We start from the raw sequence: 25328 nt of genomic DNA on the forward strand, positions 1-25328 counted from the left end.
TGTTTATCCGCAGTTAGTTACACGAATTCAAACATACAGCTTTAATAAGTTGTACTTATATACAATTTACTTGTAATCTTTGAATTTTAAGTAATATACATCAATATACAATACTTCATGTATAAAAAAAAAGTTTTTAAGAATTTTATCAAATACTTTATAATATAGTACAGATATATAAATTTAAATACCTTTACGAAAATTGATAATAAATAAAATATAATCACTTGGTATATATTTTTATATAATATACAAAAATTCAAACCTTTATTATTATTAATTTTCTTATGCGTAAATTACATTAAAAAAGTAATGTACTTTAACTTGATTCTTATTTTTGGTAATGTATTTTCTGAACTTCTATTTTGATATATAAGACGTAAAGTTTAAGTACCTGGGTAACCGGTTGAAGCAATAACTCTTTATTCTAATAAACCATAATACATAAAAACTAATCCATGTGAGCAAATAATATTGGGTTATGGTAAACAGTTAATCCTTCAATCGGTTAACCAGATACTTAAATATTTAAAACTTTACATCTTAGATACCAAAATGAAAGTTTTGAAAATTCGTTTGTTATTTTTTCATGTAATTTGCCATTTTCTTTTTTAAAACAATCCTTAGTGTAATTTTTAAAGACCGGGAAATGGATTAGACTCGTTATTTTGGACTATTTTTTAACTTTTAGCTTATTTTTTCCCTTTAATTTGATCAAAATAGACAAGATTTCGTAATTGTCAATATTGCAACTTTCAAAATATACGTTTTCTGAATTAAGTGGCAAAATTTTCGTGTCGGCCTGCGAAATAGGTACAGCAGCTTGCAAAATGGCTCGCCAGACTCATAAAGTAAGTTCCGAAATATTGACTATTTTGGTTCGACCATAAAAAAGTTGGTTAAAAATGAAGATGTTCATTCAAGATGGCTAATTTGATCATTACTTACTCTGGGGAAAAAACAAGGTCAATAGGTTAAAACAACCAAAACTCACGGTGGGGAAAAAAGACGAGGTTAATAAGGGAAAAACAACCAAACCAAACAAATCAGGGGTTGTTTGGCAATTGCTGAATTGTTTGGTGCAAAATGATTAAGTGGTCAGAATGATTATGAGACTCTCATGATATAGTGTAAAACGAAATATAATTGTTTGGTAATTGTGTACACTGAAATTAGGGCTCTTAATGGTTAAGGGATATCCAGGATACAAAATCATTCAGAGGGTTTTAGAACCATTAAGAGACAGATTTTTTTTTGTCAAACAAGATTTACCTCTTAACAATTCAAAGGTTGCCTCTTAATGAAAATATTAAGAAGAAAACAAACAACCCCTAGTAAATCCAACACATAACACAAGTACGGTTTTAAAAGATTAAATGTACACAAACTTTATCTTTACTTTTAAATAGTATAAATGTTATTTCTATAAAGGGCAATACGGGAAAAAAGGTGGCACTTTTCCAAAAAAGCGCGTTAGTTTGAGTCGAGATGACCAAATAAAAAGAAGATTTCATTCAAATGTCAAGAAAACAACATATTAGTTATTTTTGTGGGCGTTATTTTTTAAGGAGGTGTATGTCAGTTGTTGAATGGTTTTGTACAGAATAATTAAGGGTCTGTTTGTTTTTTCAAAATTATCTCTTAATACCTTTGAAGTCTGATTCGTTCAGACGTTTGGATGTTAAGAACGTTTGTTTTATTTATAAAATAAGAGCTTAAAAGCTCTAATTGTCCTCTGAAATATAAGTGGTAAACATATCACTTAATACCTCTTAATAATAAACGCCCTCTATTAAATGGTTCTTATTTTGGGGGTTGAAAGAGATTTGTTAGCAAAAACTATTTATATTTTATACCTTTGTAAAAAAAACTATTTATCTTTTATATTTTTGCATTAGTTTGACTGATTCAGATTTCAGACTTCAGATGTAAAAACAAACAATTTTACTGATCCAGATTTCAGACTTTAGAACCACCTCTTATAAATCAGAAGTGAAATCAGACTTCAAATTTCAGCACCTCTTAAAAAACAAACGCCACCTAAGTAGTCAGAATGATTAAGAGGCTATCATGATGTAGTGCAAATTGAAATACAATTGTCTGGTAATTATTTATAACGAAATTATGGCGTTGAATGGTTAAGGGAGACCCATGATACAAAATCATTCAGATGGTTTTATAACCATTAAGAGACTATCTTTTAATAGAACTATTAAAAAGTAAACAAACAACCCCTAAGTGTAATTTATAGTCTATAAAATTAGGTGAAGTATGTACAAATTGGTCACGACACTTATGATTATCAAAAAGGAAAACATAAGTTTGTATCTAAGTATTATACCGATCGTTCATACATTCTAAAGTGTGATTCTTGAACGAACTCAATTCATCTCCAATGGGTAACACCGTATCTTACACCAAATCTATAAAAAACTGGTGTAAAAAGTTTGTGCAAGCCTCCAACAGGTAACACCATAATGTAATATTCTAGGTATATTCCTTTTTATCTTCTCCAATTGGTGAAAAATTTGGTATAAATAAATATTTGTGTGTTACTCGTCATTATACCAAATTTAGTGTCCACATTAGAATGATAACACTTATCGGAAATGGTCACCACCTGTACTTACCTTATCGGTAACATTGTCGGCCTATCAAAATGGATGTTCGGAAGCATATTTTTCCACCTAAACGCTAACCGGGTAAGAGTACTCACCCTCACTTATATGCATTTTACTGTGTATGATTCTTGATCTTTATCATACTCATTCCGTTAGGTAAATGACACCCAATAAATATTTAGAAATCGTTTACCAAATGCTCACTGGAGTAAGTACTTACCTCCAAGAGTTACCACATTCACGTACCTTATCGGTTATCTTTTTTGTCCATCAAAATGGATTGTTGATAAGCTTTTACTCACTAAGTGCTTACCGGGTAAGAGCCTTATCTTCACTTATCGAGTACGATCTATCGGTCCTTCAATGTCTCTTACCCAGTAAAATTTTCTTGTTCTTACCGTACTCAAGAGTACAGTAAATAACATCCGGTAAGTAATTACCCGGTAAACATTTAGTAAATGATCTTTATCCAATAAACCGTTTGTGTATAAATAGAAAAAGTAAATAAATTCTCTCCAAGAACACATAGTGACACATTACAAAAGGAAACAATGGGAAGAGGACACTCCAATTGTCAACTAAAGTACTAAATTTTTATAGATAATTGTTGTTTGAGAAACAAATTTTCAAATTTTTTTTTTGTCAAACAAGATTCACTTCTTAACGATTCAGATACTGCTTCTTAATAGAAGTATTAAGAGGTTAAGAAACAACCCCTTCTTCAAAAATCACTCGGATTTCACAAACTACGACGTCAAGATTCATGCCAACTAAAACCAAAACAATGATGGAAACAGTCATCGTTTCCTATCTCTCTCTATCTATATATATATATATATATATATATATATATATATTAATTTGGGTGAAGATTATATATGATCTAATGGAAGTTCGAACCTGGTGTGTAAATGGAAAGATCAGGCCATCCATTATCTCTCTGATTATAGTAGCTTGATTCTCCTCCTCCTGCACCTTCAATTTGATTACTGGTTTTATGGTTCATCCTCAAGAAATTACTCTCAAATTCCTCTGCAGATGGATTTCGGATCAAACCATCTTCAACGGATCCATCCACCAGATTCGGACTCAGACCATCCATCAATAATTTCGCAAACTGTCCTCCAGGAGGCGATCCCAACAGCGAGCTGAAACTTCCACCGCCTCCGTCCATCCGATCATCACCATACCGGCCGTACATCCCTGAAACTTCCGGTTTCGGTTGTGCTACTGGTGGCGCCAGCACCGCCGGAGAAGTGGAGGAAGAAGAAGAAGAATGAGCACCGCCGCGTTTGTTTGAGTTCAAGGAGCGTTTAGTGTTCTTCCGTGTTCCGCCGCCGATCGGAATGTTACGAAGCGTACCGCCTTTGGTCCAATATCGCCGGCAATTCTTACAGAAATGGCGAGGCTGTGACAGATTATAGTTGTTATAGTAACAAAACTTCGTGTTGATCGAATCGCATCGTGGACATTTCAGATGCTCTTGCTGATCAGGAAATTTAGGGTTCATATTCATCGTTGAGGTAGAATACGTCGATGAATCATCTCGTTGCATTTTTCCTTCTCGAATTCGAACTCGTTCGATCAATTTCCTCTCTCTAAATCGAGCTCCAATGGCGTCTTAAGACGAGATCAGAGAGAAGATCAACAATGACGAAAAGACAAGTGATTCAAGCTTTTTTAATGCTCTTCGAAGCAAAAACAACAAAAAAGCTGATGATCTCCATGGATCTGTACCTCGTTGACACAAAATCAGAAAGAGAGATGAAGAAATATGGATGGATCGAGGAAAGATGAGTGTGAATGGATGATCATCAATGGAGGGTAGTCTGCGTGAAAATGACGACCACCATTCACAACTGTGTGTGTTATCAAACAGTGGTCTCTTTCGAGTTGGAATTTTTGTTGGGTCTTTCTAAGCTTTGTCCCATAATCTTCCTCCAGTTGATTGAAAATATTAAATTTGTTTGGAAAATTAATAAAAAACTGATAACCACGTATTCAATGAGATATATTTTAATTTTAATATTTTATTTTATTATTTATCTCAGTCAATATTATAATATGGTCTTAAATGATTTTGTAAAAACGATGATGTTTTTATTTTTAAATAAAAGATAAATCTAAAATATCATAAAAAATTTGACAAAAATATATCGATGTTAATATCAAATTAACTATTTAAAATTTCGCATTTTTTATGTAATTTTTTAATTCAAAATTTTTAATTATAATTTAATTTATGTACAATAACGAAATAATTTATATTTGATTTTTAATAATATAATTTTCTTATAAAAATAATAATTAATTATTTTGTTAGAATTCGATAATTATCCTAATTATATTTTAGATTTTTTATATTTTTCCTTCATTTAATTTTATCTGCAATTAATTATACAAATTCAAACATCAAACTTTAATAAGTGGTATTTATACATAATTTACTTGTAATCTTGAATTTTAAATAATATGCATCAATATACAATACTTTATGTATAAAAAATGTTTTTTAAGAGTTTTTGTCAAATATTTATAATATAGTATAGATTTATGTATATAATATATATATATATATATATATATATTATTTATGTATATGATATGTATATATATATATTATGTATATGAGAGTTCGTATTTACAATAGAACGGCCTGTTTTCGTGAGACCACTTTTTTACACTTGAAACTTCATAGTAAAACGCTGTGAAGGTAAAAAAAAACATTCAGAGCAAAAACACCGTGAATGTTACCATATCACAGCGTTTTGCTGTGAAATATGTTACCTAAAGTAATAATCAAGTTAAAGTATATTACTTTTTCATACAATTTGTTCTTAAATAAATCATATTGTTCTTTTATTATAATTTTCATTCATATTTAATATATTAATTATCTACAAAATTTCAAAAAATAAACTATAAACAAAATGCGAGGCAAGTAAAACAAATCCGACACGACTTGACCCGTACTAAAAAATGACACGCTTTGACCTTACCTTTATGTTGACGAATTGTCCAATCAACCTGGTCCCGAAAGAATTTTATTTCTCGAGAATATTTGATTACTGTTTCATACCAGATTTTCAAATCAGCTTATCGTATTTTTCTGTGAGATCACAATTTTTAGGATATTGTTTTTTAGCTCTTTATCTGATTTTTTTGACCTTCATATCCTATTTTCGATTCTTCAGTCGTTGCATCTTGCAATGGTCCCAAAAGGATCTTAACAATAATTTTTTTATAAAGATGATGATTCTGTTAGAACTCGATAATTATCTTAATTATATTTTAAAATGAGATGTGTATCTTTTATTTGATTATGTTTATCCATAGTTAGTTACACGAATTCAAACATAGAACGTTAATAAGTTGTACTTATACATAATTTATTTGTAATCTTTAAGTTTAAGTAATATACATCAATATACAATACTTCATGCATATAAAATGATTTTTAAAATTTTTTATCAAATATTTTATAATATAGTATAGATATACGTATATAAAGATTACAAAATCAATGAAATAAACGATGTTTTAATATGAAGCGGTTTTTGGCATGTTTGTCGGACATGCGGTCTTTTACTTAATTTTCTATGGGTCCCACAAAAGCATTGTTTTGTGGGGGCGTGAAGAACAAAAGTGGGACCCACCACTGGAGTGGAGGAGTGGAAATGGGTGAAATGAATGAAGCTTGCCTAAAAAGGAATAGATGGGTCCCACTATTTCATTGATGCTGCCAAATCCTTGATATGCGTATGTCGATTCTTATTTTATTCATTTTAAAATAATTATTTTTATTTTTATTTATTTTAAAATAAATGTTCATTTTTTAAAAGTATATTTTTACATTTTTTATTAACCTGAATATTCAACCCGTCGTTATGTGAGCCGACTAATCTTAACAGAGACGGATTTAGCCCTTAAGGACTAGGGAAAAGACTCTCAGTCAAACACCAAAAACGTTTGTTGACTAGCTTAAATTTTCAATTTTTACTTTCGTTTTACATGGTTTTCCTCTAGTCCCATATGGCCATATGCTTGCCTCTCCCAAGTCTCATCCAACGTGTCCCCACCCCGTTAATTTCCTGGATCCGTCACTGAATCTCAGGACGACCACCTGCTTTACGGGTAGTCTAGAGTAATCGCATTTGAACTTTCGTGTTTACAAAAGGATTTTTATTCCTTCTTGGATTTGAACCTGAGACCTCCAAACACTTTTGATCTTTAAAGCTCAAACTCAAACAAATCAGGCACCACCCTTATGCTTTATATTTTTACATTTCATTATATCCTTACAAATTGTGTTATAGCGTTTTTTTTAAGAAAGACAAAAAGAAAGAGAAGGAAAGTAAGAGGAAAAAAATCTGAGTTTTTTAAAGGAGAAAAAGGGAATAATAAGGGAATAAATAATGTTTGATTTTTCTTCTAAAATTTGTTTTACATCTTCTATACGAAAATGCTCCATTTTCATAAGATCTTCACACCTCAGAACTTGTCGTTCTTACAGAGATAAATGCGCTTTGACATCTTCTTAACCCAAAAATGTCTGGGAGAGCAAATGTTCAATTTCTTGAGGGAACTCCTGTAAACAGATACAGTGAAGACAGAGTGGGGCCTGTAGCTCAGAGGATCAGAGCACGTGGCTACGAACCACGATGTCGGGGATTGGAAAACCCGTTGTCGGACTTGATTACTCGCCTTTTGTTGTTCATTTTCCTTGCAAATGAGGGAGGAGAAAATAAAAAATTTATAAAATTATACATATACCAATCAATTACATTCAACTATAAAATAAATAGGGGTATTTTTGTAAAAATGACATATTTCATTTCCTTTGTTTTCCACTGAAGTACATGAAAATTCATTTTCTTTCATTGCTTTTTTTTTGTTTCCTTTCTGTCTCAAGAACATAATAAAATAATTTCATTTTTTTTCCTTTTTTTTCTTTCACAATTTGAGAACACAACATTAATAATGAGGAGAAGAAAATTCATCTTTATTGAGGGTAAAATTGTATTTTTCTTAATTAAACAGTGTAATAATTATATATTTATAAATTGTTTGTTATTTTCATTGTGAACATTTATTTTGGCATCGATGGAGTATTTAATTCCTTATCAGAATAGATTGCCAACATGTTCTTTAAGGTAGATAACTGAAAAATAACATCCAACTCCAACAAATAGAATTAAAATGGAGCAAACTTTGTTGTCTTTTCTATTTTAAGGAACCAACTTTCAAAATAATCATTTAAGTATCTTCATCAATGTCTACATCTATTTAGGGGTATTATTGACCTACTGATCTGCCAGTATATTAATAAATCTCATTTAGGGGTTGTTTGGTTGGTTTTTCGAGTATGAGTAAAGCTATTTTGTGTGGATGAATATGTTATATAGATCGAAAATGTTTTTGTGTGAGAAAGTTTGCTTCACAGATGAAATGAGTGTTGTTTTTAATTGAGAGTGACAAGTTTGGATATAAAAAACTTGGTTTTTTGCATAGAGATTCTTCCTAAAACCTTACTGAATAAACCATTTTCTATATCAGTAAAATTATATATTGATATTTCTAACCAAATTCACTTTTTAATCATTTTTTAAACCAAATTCCTATGAGCATTCGCTTTTTTTTTTTTTTTTAACTTTATCACGATATTTAATCTTATTATTTGAACCTAGGGTGTTAATAAGTCGAGCTTTTAACGAGTTACTCAAGTCGATCTTGAACACATGCTAAAACCGTTTAACTTAACGAGTCGAGATTCATAATACCAACGTTCAACTCAACTTGTTCAAAAGCTTGAATATATTTTTTGAGATGAGCTGACCCATTTGAACATAGACTTTTTTAAACTAAACGTGTTTATTACTCATATAATCGAAGTACAAAAACTATTATGGTCAAGCCAATAAGTATGTCGACAGATCTCGAATTCAAGCCTATAAACAAGTATCAAAATGTGATTAAAAAAAATCCGAGACCGAGCTCAAGCTAAGGCAATATTTTTTCAAGTCAATCTCAAATAACCTGCAATTTGACTCGACTCGTTAGAACATCTCCACTAGAAATTTTAAAGATTTTTGGTCCAACAGATACCCAAAACTTTCTCCAACTAAAACTACACCTAAAAAGGCCAAATCCCCCAACAAATGTTGTGAGGTAGTAAAAAGGAGAAGTTAAAGAGATTCATATGAATCACTGAAAAAATTTACTCGGAAGCATATATATGAATATGTTCATATATGCATCTTTAAATATAATTTTTTTAATGGTTCACATATGAATCCTCTTAATTTTCATTTCTTGCCTTTTTACAATATTTAACCTCAATCTTCCACAACTAAAGAAGTTCAAGCTAGAAGCCTAACCGGATCTAATGAGCCCAAAGCCCGGTCCAGGCCAAGCATCAAAGTAAATCAGGCTGAAATTTTTAGGACAAGCATGAAAAAACCCAATCAACCCCTCTTTCAATCCGAAGACCTACAAAAACCCGGACATTCTCTTTCTTAGGGTCGTTTACTAAACGCTTACCCGATAAAACTTAATACTATCATTCACTTACCGGGTAAGATTTTAACCTACAAAAACGACATCGTATGTAACATTTTATCCGGTGAGGGTCGTCGCTCTCACTTATCGTATAAGACTCTTGGTCCTTGTGTTGCTCTTACCGGGTAAGATTCTTGGTCTTTACCATATTCATCCAGTAAGGCAATGTAACTTGATAAGCACTTACTTTTGGTAAACGACCCCTGGGATTGAATGGCGCTGTGCATCTCTACCCATTGCTAATCATTTTATTCACGAACTTATATTCCAAATTTCAAAAGAAATAAACGAAGTGAATGCAAATATATGATCAAAATGCAATGATAAAAACTAACATCCCTTGAGAATTTGCTTTTACAAAACAGAGAAAAAAAGAAAAAAACTAAAATGATTTTAGGTCTAAAGAATTTGAAAGAGAAATTTTAATGGTATCAAACAGGTAAAAATGTAAAAACTTGATGATGGCCTGCAAAGTTAGCAGCAGAGGCTCCTTCCCAAACTAATACTACACCTAAAAGAAAAAGGCTAAACATCCATCCATCCATCCATCGGTTCTCCTCCCCTTCAACCCTCCCAACAACAACATTTAAAACCAAAACAGTCCTTCAACGTTAAAAAATAAAATTAAAATAAAACGAATCGAGGGTGAAGCAGAAAAACCGGGACTAAAAGAAAAGCAAATTGCCACCTGCAAAAAAAGGTCGTCTTTTTTTTTTTGGATTTTGGGATCTCGAGACCTGAGCGATACGATTGGTGGGTTTTGGCGATCAAAAATTTGTTAGTGATCGTCACGTTGGTGTTTTCATGCGTAATACATGTACAAGCTGTTTGCAGCAGCACAAGCAATTGAGTTTTCGGTCGGATGCCATGCTAGATGGAGCAACTTCGTTGTGAAATCGAATGAGTTCCCATTTGCATCTACTCCTGGGCTATCTCCTCCTGTACGTAGATTCAAATTTTCATTTTTTCAAGGCAAGTTTCAATCCACATGCCTTTTTGCACATCAACGATTACTACAAAATAATGGTAAATTCTTGTATTTTATTTTACTTTAGAATATTTCAGAATTCAGACTAATAACCAAACTTTTGGTGCCAAGGCAAACATTTCATAGGTTTTTTTGGGGAGGGGTGGTAAGACCATGTTTGGCAACATAAACTAGCTTATTTTTTGGGTTTTTAGGAAAAAAAACCCAGTTTGGTCAAATATAAGATAGCTTTTTGAAACGCTACTTCAAGTAGATTTCAACAAGCTTTTTTTCCCACTGTTTTCCAATTACACCCGTTATATTTTTTTTTTCAACATATTCTTTTTGGTCATCTAAGATTATCAGCTAGTTTTTACCAAACATACTAGTTTATCGGCCAACGGTTAGCTTATCAGAGCACCTCCAACAGATTCTCTATAATTTCTCTATAATAGAGAACCAAAAGTTATTAAAATCTCTAAATAACTCCAATAGATTCCTATGTTAGAGATTTCAACATTAATTATATTATTAAAATATTCTATAATTTTATCATCACAATACACTTATTATAGAAAAACATTTACATAAAACAATAATAACTCAATTTCATTGGTGGGAATGAAAAAAAATATATATTTCTCTCTCCTCACTTTAAGTTTTATTTAAAGAATTTTCTAAACTTGGAGTTTTCTATTGTTTTCTCTATTTTGGAGAACGGTATAAAAAAATCTGTTGGAGCAAAATCTCCGTTTTCTCTAATTTAGAGAATCTGTTGGAGATGCTCTCAGCCAAACATAGCCCCTAACTATCAGAACCAAAATATGATGTGGTTATGATCATAGAATGTGAAAGAAGAGATGGCTGACCTCGTCTAACCGCTCGGGTTATGCTGCTTAGGGATCTTGGCCTTAAGGGGGTCTGAACTTGCCTCCTACAAGGTGAACACATATTTGTCATCCAAATTTGCATTTAAATGAATAATTATCTGTAAGAGAAAATATAAGAGAATTGTAATAATATATCGGGAATGTGCACAGCTGCCATACATGCACACATAAAGGGAAAAAAAAACAAAACGATGTCATTTTGGGTCATGTACACAGGAACACAGCAAGCACAGCTGCCTTTTCCCAAATATTTATTCAAAGTAAATCCAAGGTAGGGGTGTAAACGAACCTAGCTGAGTCAAATAGTAGGTTATTCAATCCTGGCTCGGAAAAGTAATACCAGGCTCGAGCTCGAACAACTTTTTCAGATGAGGGCTCGAGCTCGAACTCGAGATCAAATAGCTCGTTTATTGGTTCGAGGTCGACGATTTTTTTTTATGGTATGATTAATGATTTATGAACATATGGGCTTGTTTGTCTCAAAAAAGTGTATGCTCGAATGAGACTGCTCGGTTTGGCTCGACTCGAAAAATTTAATCGAGTTTCTGCAGGAGCTGAGTGGAACATTGTTGTATGAAGCTTGGCTCGTTAAGTTAAGCGAGTTTTATTTTGTGTTCGACAGCTACTCAAGTTCGAGAATTATTAAGCTCGAGCTCGAGTAGCTCGCTAAAAGCTCGAATCATTTACACCCCTCAGCTATGGTTAGAGAAACACACCTCATTGGGTTCTTGCTAGCTTCCAGGGTAGTTGCTTCAGTACTGCCCGAATGGCAGCCAAACACTCGGAATAAATTGCTGAAATCATATTGATTTGATGAGTGAGTGGATGCCCGTAGCAACAAGAATTATGATAAATCTGATAAAGATGTTACCTGTAAGAACCAGTTGAGACGCGCTGTCCATCACCACTCAGACAGCACTCAAATTTATCAAAAATAGAATCATTTTCATATAAATCACACAGCTGAAAATAATAGAATTGTATATCATCAGCGATCTCAGTGCTGAAGGAAAATTGGCAGCAATTTTTTATTTAATAAAAAATTTGGAAAAAAGGAGGTATACCTTAGGTCTTAAATATTCATGGACCTGAAACGTTGAGACTGGACCAGAGTCCATGTTGATGTCCCATAACTGCACAATGCAGCTAGGATTTCAGTAAATAGCAAATACACAAACACGTGCCATAATTTGAATATAAATATAATTAGAAAGAAAATACAAAAAAACAGTAAGGGCCTAAGGGGCAGGGGCAAGCAAGACATGCATCTTTTTAGAATGTGCCAATCACGTGTATTTTCTATGATACAATCTGTGTGTACGTATATGAAGTGAGAAATGCAGCTTGGAGGAAACTATTTGAGTTACAAATATCATGATGTACAACATCTTTCTTGTCAATTTGGATGGTGTGTTTCCATGGCACATCAGAGGATAACCACCATCCACATCTAGATGCTTAGCTTCATCTTTTACATTAATAAACCCAAAAACCTAGTAGATCCACCCGAAGGTAGGGTCCCCCCGGGGTCCCCGGGGGGGGGGGGGGGGGGGGGGGGTGAGTGGGAACGCAGACCTAAAAATACAAAAGGCAGTGCTAAAAATTGGAAATGAGTTGGAAGTAAGCAACAAACAAAACATATAAACAAAAACAGGTACAAGAAAACATAACCACGGTACGAATAGCTACACACCCCTAGTCTATCCTAGGGCTCAAAAGATCTAATTAGCTCACTAACCCTACCCACATCCGTTAACTCTCAAGATCCCTTCTCTTCATCTAGGCTAAGTACAGAATCCCGCCCCTAGTCTGCTGCCTTTATCTTACGTTACTGTGCCTATAATTTAATTTCACAAGGATAGATGTGGGGAAAAACCTACGAGGTTGAGACTACAAGAAAGAGACATGTTGGGATGTCGTCAATCGTCCAAATACTAAGCTTCATCGACAGATCTCCAATGGAGATTGTAGGTGCTTGCATAAAGAGCATTTACAAAGCATGAGTGATAAGTGACTTTTTACAAAAGGAAAATGACATTTTCTTGTCTTCTGAGTTCTGTCATATGAAATATGATGCCAGATAGATGCAATGATCTCCTTAAATTCTGCATCGAGTACCCTAAGTAATTGCACATAAAGGATTGCATTCAGCACATGAAAAAATTCTCAGCTTAGAGGGTTCACATCCTAACGAGATGAACTGACCAAGGAAGGGAATATAACAGACGATATGTATAAAAAAAATTGAGGGAAATAGATAGTCATAAATTCCTAACATTCTTCTGGAACCTGACTTTCACGGATTCAAGATATGCATCTAGGACATTCATGACATAGTGCACCTATAGTCGCCATGATTCAAGAAAGGGGGGGGGGGGGGGGGTTGCACAACCACATCAAAATCTGAAAAGCATCATGAATTCGTATGAAAGTGGGCTTGGTTGTAAACAGCCCTATTAGTCAGTTGGTTCAAATGTGATAATAGTGCCAAGGTCGAGTGTCCTACATGATGAATTATCTATCCATTCAGTCATCCCCAAAAAGTTTTGTTGCAGCTAACCATATTAAACAAATCCATCATTGAGCAGTAAAACCTGATTGAAGGAAACGTTCAGACATAGAAGTAAATCAAAACAATAATGTACTTGTTGTCTATTACATGTTTATTTAACAGCTTTTTTTTGGCTCACATAGCATCTTTTACATATTAAAGTGACACACCTGTGGCGCATTATATCTTTCGTACCTCACATATTCCTTGCCTACATCTACTTACAGACAAGTATAAATATATCTATCAATTGATGGTAATCACAATTCACAAGTATCTTTAGCTTATTTTACTTCATTTCAGTTTATGTTATTCAATTGTGTTTTCCCCCGCATCAGGAACATGGCCTCTATAATTGGTTATGGACATACATATAGGCCAGACTACAATTATAATTCGGTTTAGAGATTGCTTTCCGTTAAAGTAAATAAAAATACGATCATTTGTTTTCCTAATTTAGTCCTGCATCATTTGTGTAATGCATATTGCTAAAACAGTCATCACACATGGCCAAGCCCCCATAGGGATGATTGTTCTAAAAAACATCTCTACTAGGTGATATGAATGGAAACCACTTGAAATCACTATTGTCTGAAATTAGAATGCATGAGCATAGACAAAGAAGTTGCGCAAAATGGAATCATATACAAAATAACAGAAAAATCGAATACAACCTGTATAACCAGCATTGAGTTGAGATAGTGACAAAAGAAGTATCGCACATGCATTGACACATATAACATACGACGAAGAATCATGTGAGAATAGGAGTTAAGGTGAGAAGTGTAAGAAGGGATTTGGACCCTTGATCATTTTCAATCCCAAAACAACCCATGAATTGCGCTTTAGAAGGGAATTGATCTAGTATATCTCATTAGTGTTGATCTAGTGCTTCTCTTCAATTAGGATAGATCCAAGGGTGGAGATCCCTTCTTACCCTTCTCACCATAACTTTCATTCTCACCGGAACCAAACCCTATAACATATTGTTTAACATGACCACAACTATTTGAGTATCTTCACCACATCCTGTTACATCAGATTCACCTCTGAAGATGGTGATAGTTAATAAGTACATAACCTTCATGCAGTGATAATTACTAGATATTATGCAGCTAATTGAAGAATCAGATGAAAAGCAAACGTAGATTTTGAGGATTCGAATGGTCTTCAAATTTAAAATACCATGGAAAAGTAGATAATAGAGCAGGAGAGGGATGGATAGCAAACCTTAAGGGTCATGTAATCACGACTTAGTATATATCTTCCATCTCTTCCAAACTTTATATCTGAAATAGAGGCTATTATCTCGGTGAAGAATGATCTCGTACCAGGTGCTTCCTGTTCCTCAAACCTGTATAAAGCAAATGTAATTGCTTCCTCATTTCTTAATAGTCTTATCAAAAAACAAAATTTCTATCTTTTAAAACAGTAACAGAAGGTCTCCAAGGTCTGTCTTGTAATTGGGGAAAGATACACAATCGCAGGACGCAGAAAGACCAAACTATAATCAAATTAAAAAAAAAGCAGAATGCCCCAAAGCACTTACAATTTAGAATGCTTATCACACAGTGCAGACTGACGCAAGTCAATAAGGCGGATAGATCCTTTTGAACTACTATATGCTAGTGTATGACAGTGGGTAGGATGAAATTCAGCTGATGTGATCACCTCTGCAACAAAAAAGGAGCCATGGTTAAGCCTCAAAAACTTTTCTATCCTCAAACAAGTAACCCAAAATATTAACCTGAATGATGCCAAGAAAAACGAAATACTGTCGCAGAGACATATAAGCAGTATGTTTTAATTGGTTGTAGACAAAGGCAATAATCCGTCTAATGTAAATAACAAGGAGATTGTCACGATTAAATGCTCTAATAAACATTTCTCAGCCTCCTAAAATGGAGTGTTGTGAAGCAATTTACCACCGAAAAAGGCACACAACCTACATTACCAAGACGATACAGCAATAAGAATTAATGGTTTCTGCAGACTGACGAGACAACAAGGTTTTCCGGTTCATTCAATTTCCCATAATTGCAAGAATAATGTCCAATTTCAGATAGCTTGCATATAGACTGGCTGAATAAGTTTAGTTTCATCAATTAGCATGAATGTTGGTATAGAGAGTTTGTGCATTTGAACACTGCTAAAAGACTGTACCAGTGAGGTCTTCCATGTTTGCAGGCTTGACATCGACGATGTTGAAACTCTGATTGCTGATTTCTAAATTCCAAAGGTTTATCCGTAGATCATCAGCAGAGATAAATGTTTCACCATCACTGATGCATAAGAGGAAAGGGGGGAGGTGGTCAGAAGATCATTAAGGAAACAAAGTCGTACAAAAAATAACAGCCAAATGAATCACTGCATGACCACAAATTATATTGCATCCATGATGGCAGGATATTAGCAAACCAAGAGGCCTGGAATTCTTAATTACTGACGAGAGTTTGTAGAATCCTCAACAATTCTTGATTATGATAAGTGATGCAATCACATTAAGAAATTACAAGAAGCCATAGACAATGCTTGACTACCGATAAATAGAAAAATAGTAAGGAGACTCAAAATGACACTTTTTCCCTGTTAGTGAGATGAAAGGATTTCTTTTTACGGAAAAAACTTAGACACCGTGCTTCATAGTTAACTAAATCAATGAACAGGCACGTACAGGACTCCTGCTAAAAGAACCTAATGAGAATATGAGACACAAGTGAATCACATTAACTAGAAAGAAGATCCAACACCAAAAACAACACAATGACCAATAAACATTATCCACCAGTGTAATTATTTGACAGAAATGAAAATGCAAATGGCACAAACCCATGCAGATTAGCAGGAAGAAGAATAAAGGGCCAAGGGCACACCTCTATCCTTCATTCCTGGGCCCCTCTACTGGTTCATGCATGAGCTGATGAGACTCTTAACCATTGAAAAGAGAAACCACATCTCACCACACCATGAACAGACCACATATTTGCAGTGAAGGTGGGGACAGGAGGAGTAACAGTAGTGCTAATACATGATTGATATTTTGCCAAGAATAGATGTGATATATCATATATCTAAGTTTATTGATAACACATAAGAGGAAAGATCTGATTCCCACACCAACTTATGCAACTAACATAAAATTATTAAGAAGCCTCGAGGAAACTGCAGATAAAGAGAACACAACTAATTTAAGAACTGTAACTAAAATGTTCATTCAATCGCAATATCAAAATAACAACAGCGACAAGAACTAGGTGCACTGATATGGTGACACGTAGACTAACTTCGCTTCAAGAAAGACTCTGTAAAAGTGATGTGTGGACACAATAGCACCTGTTCAAGGCGCATGTTGATCAAGAGCTCGGCATTGGTAACTAAACAAGTTTATGCAAGTGAAGTTAAATAATAAACACTTGCAAGAACTGAAGGCCTACCTGTTATTAGAGATAGAATTGATATGATAGTCATGTGCATGAGCATACACTCTTCTACATCTTGCAACAAGGTTGGTCTCGTTGCTAGTTACCTACAATTTTACCTTTGGTGTTACACTGTTGAAAAAACCAAAGCAAATAACAGGAGCGAAAAATAACAATGACATGATGACAAATAAAGACAGATTGCGACTGTAGAAGCTTATCTGAAGTTGTTAATTTCAACTTATAGTACTAGTAAAGGAACATTTCCAAAGTGATTTTAACTAGAGAAATTCAGTGTTTTAATCAGTATATAACTGGTGTTCCTAGGCACATGCATACCCTCATTTACAGGTCACGTATAAGGTAACTGGAAACAGTATTCATGCCATTTATAGAGATCAGACAAATGCTTTGGTGAACTTAATGTGAAGAAGATTGTTATACAGCATGTTCATCGAGAACCATCTACATGCTCGTTCTTTTAATCATCATCTAACTGGTGTTTCTAGGCACATGCATGCCCTCATTTACGAATCTCGTTACAAGGTAAACATTCATGCCATTTAAAGGGACCCATACAAATGCTTTGGTCACCTAAATGTAGAAAAGATTTTTCTACAGCATGTTCATCAGGAACCATGCTCATGCTCAATGACCATGAGTGAGACGAGACATACACCTTTTTACAGGTAGTAGCTATGTATACTGCATATCTAGTACGCTTTCACTAACATTTATGTACTGATAAGGTTACAGGTTGTAAATGAAAGACAAGAAATGAGTCGGAGAACAATGACTTCTACAATCAAAAAGAAGAGAGTACAAACATATAGGGTATAGGTACAACTACCACAGGTAAACGAAGTGATGAAATGCCCCTGGGAGGAAATAACAATTCATTGCTTAAACTAGTGTAAGATTTATCTGTGTATCCGCCATTTGCAAGTTGCGGCTTAGGGGTGGAGGAAGTAACACTTGGACTAGCAACATTGCCATTTCCAGTGGCTTTGGAAGGCTCCATGCTCATGTCTGCAATTTTTTTTATCTTCTTCTCTTGGACCTGTGTAAGTTGAAACAAGTGTTTAATGCTTTAACAAGACAGACATACCAGATAGACATAAAACTTGAATTGCCTGAAAATAATAATGCAAATGTAAATAAGAAGGAAAGAAAGCAAAGGGAAGGGAAGAAGGAAAAGAAAGCAAAGGGAAGGGAAGAAGGAAAAGCTAAACCTGGGTCAGACACAAATCAATTGAAAGTTTCCAATTTCAGTATGTCAGCCAAGAACATAAGCTTTTTCAACTAAATGCTGACCTTATTTATACCCAATATTGTAAACACATCAATAGAATGTCATCTCGACACCTTAGCGAAAGCAAATAACTAAAGCCAGCATCAGGTCTAGAAACCCAACGGCCAACTATGCACATCACTTCTAAGAAATATTATCTCAAAATCTTGTATGACTATCTGACACAGTCTACTTAAGTAAAACCTAACTAATAAAAACCCTCTAAACTTATTATGATAAAGTGACATGAAAAGTAAATAAGCAAATACATGACATACTCAAACAGTCTTCTAGTCTCTCAGCCTATCCACAATGTTACAGTCTGAACTTCTCTACACAATTATAACACTTAAAACTGAAATGCTGCAGTGAGACACAGTTGCAGAACACCAAGATCTTCATGTTCACCTGGGAGAACTGTGTGTCTATTGCAACCCACCTTCCACATATTGCAGGTGAGGGAAGCTCCAAGCTTAATAAAATAACTACAAAGATTCTCAGTTGAGCATATATCAACATATTTTTTTCTGAAATAAGGGAATTATTAGCCATAGACATCTAAACATAAATGGAGGAGGTCCTGAACCTAATGATTTGCCACCATGAAGCAAACGCACATTTTTATGTCATCTAAAGAGATTTACTACCATCAGATAATAGATTAATATCATCTGAAATATTATAGCTAGAACTGATGGAAAAGGAGAACTTCTTTCTTAATACAAATGAATATAGTATATAACAAGCAGTGTGCTTTATATATACTTAAAAGAGGAAACATATGTAAAACTATTCTTATGGTCATGCACCCATGCTGTAGATTCAATTCCATTTTGTGAGTGTTAAGTGACATGTTCAAAGCTCTGTATTTGTCCTTCAATCAAGACCTAAGTTGACACCTTCCGTGATCATAAGTTAAGAACATTATTAAATGAGTAGACACAGTGAAAATGAAGAGAATCTATATTGAATTGAAATGAGAAGTAAGAAAAAAGAATAAATACACTGCTTATGCCTACATTAATTACAAAAATATTGATATACATCACATCCACCAACATGCTATCAAACAAAACTATTAGGAAGGCACATAACTTCTGTAATAATAAAACAAATGGGTTTCCAAAAAGCAGATATATATGGGTTTATCACCAGAAAGAATGCAAGTAAAATGAAAGGAGTTTCAGTGGCTACCTTCCAGAATTTAATGGTTTTATCATTAGTAGACAGAAGAAAGAGGGCACCATTGGCTGTCTGGCACCATCTGATTTTGTTAATTTTCTCCTCGATCTCCAAACTCTTTAAATAATCAAACTAAGAGCAAAAGTTGGAAACAAATAAATAAACCATTGGAGATCGTCTGGGGTAGAGAAGAATAGATAAGAATAATAATTGATGAAAGGGCAAGTCAAAGACAAAAGAAATAAAAGAAAACCTCGGGTTCATGGCTCTGGAACTCGGTTTTGTAGCGGAATTCCGGATGCCTACTAATTGAGTAATCAGTTTTCTCTAAATCCTTTCTATTTCCACCATTCTACACAAAACACAATCAAGCATTGAAATGTTTTCGAGTAACAATATGAACTTCAAGTAAAGATAAATGAAAACAAACATGCAGCACCAAAATAAGGATTTAAATAAAACATAATCAAATTCAACCAACCTCCTTCTTATCAGTCCTCTCAAATAATACTACCCTGCCCCCACGATCACCAGTGGCAAGATGATCACCACTTTTATCAAACTCAATAGCAGAAATGATATCAACTGTGGAAAATGATAAATTCATCAGTGTACTATGATATAATGTTAAACAAGTGGAACAATGCTGCATGTTAATCTTTATACAAATAGCACAAAAGCTGGTGGCAAAAGGAGGGGAAGACATAGATACTTCACTATAGTTCCAACATTCCAAAGCCAGCAAGTCCAAACAAAAGCTTTTTAAATAGCCTTTATAAGATTTATTTTTATAATGTGCCTCATACCACAATAACCCTGCAGATTTTTCTAATGAATTACATACAGTGAAGAGTGGGGGAATCATGAACAGGCTAGCCAGCAGGACTTGCACGTTTCATTCAAATTATCCATAACCAAACGATAGTGATTGGTCTAAAAAAAGCTTTTGGTAGTAGAAATCCAGTTCTAAATATAATAGAAACAAAGAAATGTGATAGCTGTTACATGATTGCAAATCTCGGTACTTATATGATACTGTAAACGAACACCTTAACATATCACCAATAAGGTGTATAACTGACAGAAAGCCTCTAAAGTAACATTAACATTCCATAACTATCAAAAACCACAATAGAAAAGGCATGCAATCTTTTTCCAGCGTCTTAGAAACTTCAGAAACTAATAATCATACATCTTAACCATGCAAAAGATATCCATCAATGGATAGTTCACTACGGATGTCTGCTGAACAGAGCTCAAAGCCGTGCTCATAGAACTGTGGTCACTCTATCGTTAAAATAAAAATGTTGACAGAACTAAAGACTTTGTACTTGTATAACTTGATTTCTTATTCAATAGAATAAAGTTTCTGGATCCTATTGTTGGCATCATGTTATATCAGAACGAGATGAGGCACCGGTGGCAATGGCTCCGGCTAAATCTAAGTAACAAAATCAAATCCGATTTTCATCGATAGTCTGTCTCTTAACAGAAGGATACCTAAGGGCGTGCCCTAAAACAGAACACGGGTCAAAAAGTGATTCAGGTCAGTTTCTTGTTTGTTACCGCTGCCCAAAAATGCTTTCAGTTTGCTAATACAATAAAAGGTAACAGAAAGTTCCAAATAAGCCCACATGGAGAATTTCATTGGTGAAGGATTGAAAGGCAGTATATAACAAGCACCAATTCTAGGTTTATAATTTAGGAATGTGAAACATGCACAAGTAGCAATAACAAAAAGAGGTAACTGTACAAATGTGGAAACAATTTCATTGGTGAAGAATACAGAGAATTGGATAAAACATTTCCAGCTTTTACTAAATTTCTGCAGAATCTAATTGTAAAAAATGCTCCAGTTATGTAACAGCATGTTATTCTCGTTCCTCCTCCAGATAAATCTACGCACAGGAAAATAAAGCTAGACAGCACATAGTACTTGTAGTAGGGTTAGAAGCACAAAGAGAAACCATTAGACGAGTTGACATTAACACTGGAAAGGTAATATAATAATTAATCAGGTATTATCACCTATCAAAATCTTACAACCAATAATTCTAGCATTTCAAAATCTTCTCTCTGGAAATAGATGAGGAGCAGATGGCCTGGTATGCATCTATTACCCCCTAACTTGTGGATAACTCTCCAGTTGACATCAGCAAAACGCAATGTGCAATTGTGCATTACCGTCTACACCATATATATAGATATATAAATACTACCAAATTCTGTGAATATCCACACCCAATAAATTATATGCAAGCAAAAGGTAATAGTTTCTCAATAATTTGGGGGGGGGATCAATATGCCTTTAAACATGTGGAATGAAATGAAGATGCTGAAACCTTTCATGTCTTACTCCCAATACAGATTAATTAAAAACAACACAACTGAACCCAGAATACTTGATCGAGAGTATTTTGATTAAATCACAAGTGCAAATTTGTCATTTATATTGCTTTGTGCCAACAACTGCATCAAGTACCACTGTTCACAAAAAGCTAGTCTAATCATTTCCAGAATCTCCGATGATTCAACAATAAGCCGATCCAAGAACAATATCAAAGGCATAGTTAATCCAAACCCTAATCAAAACGAAAATATCCGGATCCACATGGAACAAATATAATTAATAGAGAAATTTATCGAATCGATAATTTTCATTGAAGCTAGTTTACCTTCCTGGACTTCTTCACCGGCGGTGCGTTCACCAAATACCTGAGAGAATTTCCAGTCAAGCGGAGGTGGTGGACCCGCTGGAGCTGCCGCAACATCTCCTCCATCGCCACCGTTCATCTCTCCTCCTTTTTTTTCTTTTAAAATAAATTAAACCGCAAATCAATCAACTGAATCCAAACTAAAATCAAATCAACAACAGCATCACCCGATCGTTTATCCAATTATTATTTCCTCAAGATCGCCGCCTCCAAATCCTCAGTTAATTCCATCAATCAACAACAACAAAACCGGTTCCTGTTTCAGATTCATTCTTCCATTAACAAGCATCATCGTCGTCATCAGCAACAACATCAACAACAGCAAATCGCTTCATTTACAGATTGAAGGTCTTTGTTTTCTCTCTCTTCTTCGCACACTTTCTCTCTCTAAAACGAAAGGAGAAATTCGGAAAATTGAAGTGACCAAACCGTTCCTTTTGCCTCCGAACACAACCCAAAGCCTCCCTCTCTCTCTCAATAATACATTTTCCTCCCTTCTAATTTCTGTCATTCATGATAAACTGACGGCGGGTTGAATGGTTGGCTAGGTCACCGGTTGTCTGTGATCCAATGATAGGAACACGTGTGTGTCCTTTATTGGTTTGTGACGGGAATTACGTCACGGGCTGTGAGTTGAGTTTAGAGTTATTAAACTAGTGTTATTGAAGACTGTACACGACCGGGGCTGAGTTAGGGAGGACCCAAGGTGAGGTTTAGGAAAAGACGGTTTTGCCCTTGCCTTTTTTGCTCTTTGGCATTTTTATAAGGTGTTTATTCTTATGAGATAAGGATGTTTATTAGATTGTGATTTGTTAGGGCTTTTGGTTTATTTTCTTGCATTATTGTGTTTTTACATTTTTATTAAATATTCAATAAAAATCATTATCCTTTTTTTACCCGTGGGTGTTTATGGTTCGAGAGACAATAACAGTATCTACTCGCACAATATAGTAGCAGTGTGTTGAATCAGCAGCAGACAGTAAGTGTCTTGGGCCTGTTTACTCACATCACGACTAATCCTAGCGGTCCTGGAGAATAGCCAGAGAAGTTTTTAGTGGTCTTGCGGAACTTGAACCTATGACTTCTGATAAGAATCTGAAAGGTTTAAGTCTTATCATCGGTTGAGCTAAAATGTTATCGATTGTGTATTTTGTATTACTCGTAATCATATTAATCACGTTATTTTATGTGATGTTAATAAAATTATCTTCATTGATAACGACCAAGACAGCTCCATATTTTTCCATCAAATTGTTCTTTTACTTGTTTTGTGAAACAGAGATGTTACACCTTATATGACAAAAGTCCAGCAACCAAAAACGTATCAGCAGTTGTTGCACGATTGTGTTTTATGAGCTTGTGTTTGACTCTTAGTACTACAGCAACTTGGGGACAGAAGGTCACGTTAACAGACATTAACTCAAGAAAAATAGTTGGAGGACTTAAGGGCTGTTTAGTAGTTGCTGAATAGTTTAGTGCAAAATGATGAAGTGATTGGAATGGTTAAGAGGTTCTCGTGATATAGTGCAAAATAAAATATAATTGTTTGATAATTATTTAATATGAAATTAGATCGTTGAATGGTTAAGGGAGACCATATATACAAAATCATTCAGGGGGTTTTAGAACCATTAAGACATATATTTTTTTTTTTGTCGAACAAGATTCACCTCTTAACGATTCAAATATCACCTCTTAATGGGACTATTAAGAGGTAAACAAACAAACCCCTCAGTACTTTTATTACTCTTACTTATTGGTAGTTTCATTTATAAATTTAATTTTATTATAGGATTAACTTTATTTTAAGTAATTATTGATATATTTAATTTCTAAATTCAAGTATGAATAATTATTTTTCAGAGTTATTTCAAAAGTAGAAGTCTAAAGTAACATCGGACTTCCGATGATCATTCATATATGTAAGATAAGTTTATGACATGATTTAATTTTTTTCAAATTACCATGTGTAATACATGGGATAGAACCTAGTATGTGTGTGTGTGTATATATATATTGTGTAATACATGGGATAGAACCTAGTGTGTGTGTGTGTATATATATATATATATATATAGGAAAGAGATAAACGAGAACACCTATGAAACACACGAGAACACCCTTTACTATAATCTATCAGATACACATGCGATCCTTGGCACGACCTAGGTCCACTAATTTGTATTATCATATGTGGTAAGAGTGTTATCAGTTTTCGTAAACTGAAAGACCTCAACCTGTATGTTTATATATACTAGAAGGGTACTCATACAATGTAGCGAAATACATCTTGATTTTAGTGTTTCATTTTTTTGTCTCAGTCAATATTATAATACAGTTTTACAAGGTTTTGAGCAAACGACAATGTTTTTATTTTTGAATAAAATATAAATATGTATATATTATAAAAAAATGAAAAAAAAAATATTGATATTAGTACAAAACTAACTATTTAAAATTTCTCTTTTTTCGTGCATTTCTTTAATTCATTTTTTTATTATTTTTCGTTTAATAATATCATTTTTTATGTAGATAATAATTAAGTAATTTGATAGAACTCAATAATTATCGTAATTATATTTCAGATTGTTTATATTTAAAATAAAATTTTTATCTTATATTTGATTATGTTATGTACAGTTAGTTATACGAATTCAAACATGAAGCCTTAACAAGTTATACTTACGCACAAATTACTTGTAATCTTGAATTTTAAGTAATATGCATCAATAACTTGATGCATAAAAATGATTTTTAAGAGTTTTTGTCAAATGCTTTATAATATACTAGAAGGGTACTTGCGCAATGCAGCTAGATAAATCTCCATTTTAATGTTTAGTTTTTATTCTTTGTCTTTATCGATATAATACGATTTTATGTGGTTTTAAGAAAGCGATAATGTTTTTGTTTTTGAATGAAATATAAATTTGAAAATAACATAAAATATTTTTTTTAAAATAAAATCGATATTAATATTAAATTAACTATTTAATAGTTCTCGGTTTTTTTTTTGTGTGTAAGTTTTTTAATTCAACTTTTTATTATAATTTATACTATATTATAAAGCATTTGGCTAAAACTCTTAAAAACTCTTAAAAACTCTTAAAACTCTTAAAAACTCTTAAAACTCTTAAA

General features: G+C 33.7%; 2 protein-coding genes across 3 annotated transcripts; both read right to left on the minus strand.

Moving 5' to 3' along the window:
- Nucleotides 1-3504: 3504 nt before the first annotated feature.
- LOC112511671 (dof zinc finger protein DOF1.7-like) lies at nt 3505-4485 on the minus strand. The gene has a single exon (XM_025117378.1). The coding sequence runs from the start codon at nt 4174-4176 to the stop codon at nt 3505-3507; it is 672 nt and encodes a 223-aa protein (XP_024973146.1). The 5' UTR covers nt 4177-4485.
- Nucleotides 4486-9486: 5001 nt separating this feature from the next.
- LOC112511019 (serine/threonine protein phosphatase 2A 55 kDa regulatory subunit B beta isoform-like) lies at nt 9487-22640 on the minus strand. Of its 2 annotated transcripts, none has more exons than XM_025116378.1 (14): nt 22155-22640; nt 19961-20064; nt 19733-19831; nt 19492-19611; nt 17857-18066; nt 17022-17113; nt 15751-15869; nt 15137-15260; nt 14818-14941; nt 12101-12169; nt 11908-11999; nt 11753-11830; nt 11016-11080; nt 9487-10118 (listed from the first exon to the last, which is right to left on the minus strand). In XM_025116378.1, exons 1-14 carry the CDS (start codon nt 22270-22272, stop codon nt 9982-9984), a joined length of 1551 nt encoding a protein of 516 aa, XP_024972146.1. In that variant the 5' UTR covers nt 22273-22640; the 3' UTR covers nt 9487-9981. The 2 variants fall into 2 exon arrangements, with proteins under 2 accessions (XP_024972146.1, XP_024972145.1); XM_025116377.1 differs by having other exon boundaries at nt 17854-18066.
- Between the last annotated feature and the right edge of the window lie 2688 nt (nt 22641-25328).

Source organism: Cynara cardunculus (genome assembly GCF_001531365.2).
Source record: "Cynara cardunculus var. scolymus isolate 2C chromosome LG 4, CcrdV1, whole genome shotgun sequence".
Taxonomy (NCBI): Eukaryota; Viridiplantae; Streptophyta; class Magnoliopsida; order Asterales; family Asteraceae; genus Cynara; species Cynara cardunculus.